This window comes from Bufo bufo, chromosome 3 (assembly GCF_905171765.1).
Source record: "Bufo bufo chromosome 3, aBufBuf1.1, whole genome shotgun sequence".
Lineage (NCBI taxonomy): Eukaryota > Metazoa > Chordata > Amphibia > Anura > Bufonidae > Bufo > Bufo bufo.
The window spans coordinates 356,273,351-356,278,630 of NC_053391.1; the positions used below are offsets into that span (position 1 = coordinate 356,273,351).

Sequence of the window (5,280 nt, forward strand, 5' to 3'; positions counted from 1 at the left end):
AAATGACTAATAAAAACATGTATAAAGCTTTTACATTATACAGCAAGTCAATATGTAACTTGTCATAAATATGTAACTTGACATTGCTGGTCTAGATTCCAAGTTTTTTCTTATGTAATACCACATATTTGCAAGATTTATGCATACCAAATATCTTTTAAAAGGAATGTATTAGTAGTAAATTATATACATGTAGTTTAAATCAGGTTTTTGTTGCTTTTTGATTTTTCGGTGACTATTTAAAGTAAGATTCCTAATGTAATTCCTAAAAGTGGTGTTTGGACAGCATGATCTGCTGCTCGGAAATGATGACTTAGGTGACTGCACCAGTGATGATTTCACCAGATAAATGAGCCTTTCTTCCCGATAATTGCCCTGATCATTGGCCCGTGTAAAGGGGCCTTTAGGCAGAAAGAAGTAGAATCAGAACTGAAGAGACAAAGAAGATACACTATCAGTTTAGAGAGAGAGACAATCCAAGGTCCCTTTGCTTTTTGGAATTTTTCTTGGGAGAGAACACTGGATAGTTTATCATTTTCCATGATCTAATAAAGTTCGAGAAGAATGGAAATCACTTTACATCATTATGAGCAGGCTGTCCTTGCTGCCATACATTTTTAATGACTATAATCACAGTTTTTCCTTAATGACTACAAAGCTAGCCTTTAGTTAGTGTTGGAAGATGCTGTTTACATTTAAAAAGTCATCTGACCTCCAAAGTAATTTTTCTTTATGTGTTTAGCATAAATAAAAAGCCGCTTACTCATTCACTTCTGTTCCAGTACCAAGGATCCCGTCCCCACTACTTCCAGTTTCCTGGTGATTGGAACTGTGACATCCAGTCTGTACTTACGTGGACCTCTAAAGCCAGTCACAGGCCTTAGCACCGGTGTGTCCACAGCGGCACGTTAACACTGAAGCCATTGATTGACAGCAGCAGTACACATGATGACAGACAGGACGTCATACTTCCAGAGACCAAAGGCAATGAGGACTAGACCCTCAGGGCTGGAGCGGAGCACCTGTCACGTGAAATTGTTTAGTTGTTGTACACCTCCTTTAATGGTCATTCTTATTGCAACTAGAGTATAAAATATAACTCCAATCTTAATTGTATAATACCTGTTACACTTTAGTGTTTACAAGTTCAAAGACCTTTGTGCAGTAATGTACTCTCTCAAGTTTATTAGTACAACCTTTAGATAAATAGATGAGATTAAATATAGGCGTCAAGAATGTTATAAAATGTCACAAGTTGGCATATCTCCCAGCTAGGCCATTTACCTCTCCATGATGTTTCCCAGGAGGGCAGTTTGTGATGTGTATTCTAAATGCAATGTAGACAAGATAGAACAGGAATAGTAAAGCAGTATCATGTCAGTGTGATATGAAATATGTGTTCACCTGCCCATGAGCATCACATTTAAAGCCAGTTTCTATCTGTTTTTGAAGATATTTGAAGAACATTAGTCATGATTTTGCTGGGACTTGTAATCAGTTGACACTTTGACACATCTAAAATAATATGTTATAGTGCATTGTAGAGTTTATTCAGTCAGTATGTTAAGGTGTTGGCTTGATATATTCATTGTTTCATTTTAATTTAGTTTCAGGTGGGGTAACATGAATTTGAGGCATTAAGTCTATCTGTTCATTCACCTTGTTGTTGACATAGAATATCTCTTGTTTTTGGAGATATGCAATAACTTTAGACTGATTTCGCTTTAGCAGGTGCTCACGACATCTTTTAGACACCAAATATCCTATCTCACATAAGTTGAGTAGAATGCAAACAACAGTAGTTACAACCATGAACAAGGTGAAGATATTTTTTTCAGTGGGTCTTGATATAAAACAGTCTACAATATTTGGACATGGAGGCAATGTACACTTGACGATACTGGGCAAGGAATAGTCTTTGTAGATGTGATAAAAGATGTAGAGGAACACTGAATCCACTAATGCTTTTGCTATAAGGCTCATGAGGTAGGTCCACCACAATCCTCCCCTCTTTTTTCCTGTGTCTAAATAAAGTCTTCCGCTATCCTCACCCTGTTTTTCCTTGTGTTTTCTTTCTCGATCTTCTCTGTAGGCCACATGCAAGAGAACAAGAAGAGATGGGCAAGTAACCAAAATGAGCTGGAGGGCCCAAAGTCTGATATGGGATACTGGAAAGTAGTAATCGTAACAAACATTAGTACACCCCGGCTGCTTTGTATTACAGTCAAATTCCCCTTGTTCATCATCCCATACTCTTTCAGCTGCCACCACATATACGAGTAGTCGGAAGACAAAAACTACTGACATCCAAATGCGTCCAAATGCAGTAGAGAAATGACTCGCACCACTGAGAAGAGCTTGAAAAACTCCCCAGTTCATGGTTTATCTGAAAAAGTTCCAACTTGAGCAAGGCTGTGGTCTACAGATCCTTCCACTGGTTCAAAATCTTTGCATCTTCACTTTTAATATCATATTATTTATATATACATGTCACACATACATATATTCCTTTGGTCCCCATTAATATCTTACGGGATTCTGAAAATGTGAGGCTTGAGGTTCTATCACACAGTAATTTTTGTATGGTCAAAATGTTTCATTATTTCTGTGTTCATTATCTGTAATAAAAAAGGGAAACACAGGTAATTTCTTATTTTTATACTTACTAAGGACTAACCAATAATAATACAAAGTCTTATCTATACGCTTTCAATTTATTTTATCTTACTTTATAACCATAAACCTAAAAATCCATTTGCCAGAAATCTAACAACACTCATAAATATTAAATACGGTATGTATATAACATATATACCACAGAATGCTAATGATGTGCCATATCCAATGAATAATGCTATCCAGTGCCCAAATAATAGGGAACCATGCCATTTTGGCTTAAAGTGAACCTACAGTTTATTACTATCATACAGCTCTTATATATACCATATATAATACTGGTATAACGGTATCCAGAAAAGTGGACCGACTACTTAATGACCATATATTAGTCCACCTTATTACTAATCATATAGTACTACCAGATATACATTCCATTTAGGCCTCATGCACACAACCGTTGTTCTGGTCCGCATCTGAGCCGCAGTTTTTGCGGTTCGGGTGCGGACCCATTCACTTCAATGGGGCCTCAAAAGTTGCGGACAGCACTCCGTGAGCTGTCCACATACGTTGCTCAGTTCCGTAGCCCCGCAAAAAATATATAACATGTCCTACTCTTGTCCGTTTTGTGGACAAGAATAGGCATTTCTACAATGGGCCGCCTGTTCTGTTCCGCAAAATTGCGGAAGACACATGGGTGGCTTCCGTGTTTTGCGGATCCGCAATTTGCAGACCGCAAAAAACAAAACGGTCGTGTGCATGAGGCCTTAATATCATTATTGTGGTAGCCTTACAGCCCATATAAAAGTACCTGACATAACTAATATAATACCAGACATAATACCTAGATTAGTAGTCATCTAGTTCTGAATGTTGCCACATTTCCTGCCAGAAATAGAAAAGTATTGCCTGTAGATGTGACTGGAGTGAGCGGTCCTATTGGAAGTTGGAATTCTCTCCTGCAAAGTTCCTATTAAAGAGGTTATCAAAGTCTAAAACTGTCCCCAATGCTCGGGCCCCTCATATAGATCATACTTACCCCGCTCCCTGGCACCCTTGTCGCCATGGGGACAAGCCTCACCAGCATCGTGGCCTGCTATTGGCTGCTGATCCGCATGATGAGGAGATGCAGCGTTAGCCGTGCGGGGATCAGGAGCGACGCGGGTGCCGGGGAGTGGGGTAAGTATAATCGATATGAGGGGACCGGGCATTCGGGTTAGTTGGGGGCATTTTTAGACTTTGGATAACCCCTTTAACTATAAAAGAAGTTGGCAGGAGTGTCATATGGTTGTCTCAGTACCCGGACCACCAGTTCTACTTTTTGTGTCTCCCAAGGTCCCTAGTTGGGGAAAACGTGGGAGCATACATAATAGCATGAGCTATAGTTAACATAAAGTGACATTGTCCGCAATTTATATTACACATCTATGGCCTATACTTCTGTTCTTCTTCCACTTGTACTGACTGCCAAGAAGCCGCATGTAAGCAGCTAATCAGAAACTACTTTCAAATTATATTCTGTATCATTCTCTGTTATCAGAGGCTAAATTGGAAACAGATTAAAACTATTTTACAGCTTTGTGTTGACTGCTAGAATCTGAACCCATTAAGAATATACATAACCAGATTAATGCTTTTTTCACGTATCTGCCTGTAGTCTAAGGTTTCAGACGCTCAATGGCATAAAAAAGACCTACGATGGACTGTATCGTGTCTGGATTTACATAGTTAAAGTAATAAAAAGTCTGAAATCATGCACTATAGTAATACACCTAACATATGTACCATAGTCTATTAAAGAAAAAATAATAAAAACATACACAGACTTCATACATAAATATCCAATTATGGAAATATTTGGCAAGCTAAACAATGTGATTGGTCAGATCTTTCAGCCATGTAAACATATAATAACTGCATGGATTATATTAACATAGTTAATAAGTAGTTATGAATTATGCTCTTGGAAATACTGACTTACATGCAGCAGAATATTATAGCAATATATTAGTATATTCTTAACATAATGTTGATTTCAAGAATGGTAATAATACCGTACCTTATACAAGTACATTCCTTACACCATTAACACCGGCTATCATATATAGTTTAAATAAGGAAGTGAACTGAACCCTTACCTTTACAGTGAGCCAGATGGTTCTCATGAGAAGGAATGCCCTGTGCGGCAATGCCAAAAGGTATTTAGATTAAATAAAAAATTCCTTTTTTTAGGCTTTCTTCAGTTGTAAACCGGAGTCTCAAAGTCTTAGGGAGTGTCATTTTTCCCCTCAATCAAACACGCACAAAGAAAACTGGATTGTTCAGTTCTACAGCCAATCTGTGGGAAGTGGGCAGGTAGAGGTGTGTTCTAAAATTCCTTGAGAAGCAGAAGTGAAAGATTTAACCCTTCGATAACAGACAAAATTATATTCTGAAATAATATAAAATGTTACCCAAAAATATTCTCAGGATTATCAGAATTATACAGTGAAATGATCATAAAGTGCTGTCAGCAGCCTGTGGCTTTCTAGGTGTTAAGTCACTATCTGTAGCAGTTAGGGTATGCTGGGAGTTGTGGCTCTCCAGAGGTAACTACAGGTTGAAGACGACTGGTCTAAAGCTAAAGAAAGGTGTGTTAAAGGGGTTCTCCGGCCTAAACCTTTT

At 38.1% G+C, this 5,280-nt stretch overlaps 1 protein-coding gene across 1 annotated transcript; it reads right to left on the minus strand.

Moving 5' to 3' along the window:
• Positions 1-236: 236 nt before the first annotated feature.
• LOC120995372 (gap junction beta-4 protein-like) lies at positions 237-4,993 on the minus strand. Its single transcript, XM_040424522.1, has 2 exons — positions 4,755-4,993; positions 237-2,618 (listed from the first exon to the last, which is right to left on the minus strand). Exon 2 carries the CDS (start codon positions 2,377-2,379, stop codon positions 1,594-1,596), a length of 786 nt encoding a protein of 261 aa, XP_040280456.1. The 5' UTR covers positions 2,380-2,618; positions 4,755-4,993; the 3' UTR covers positions 237-1,593.
• Between the last annotated feature and the right edge of the window lie 287 nt (positions 4,994-5,280).

Coding starts and splice junctions, on each gene's coding strand:
- LOC120995372 (XM_040424522.1), bottom strand. CDS start 2,379: ATGAACTGGGGAGTTTTTCAAGCTCTTCTCAGTGGTGCGAGTCATTTC.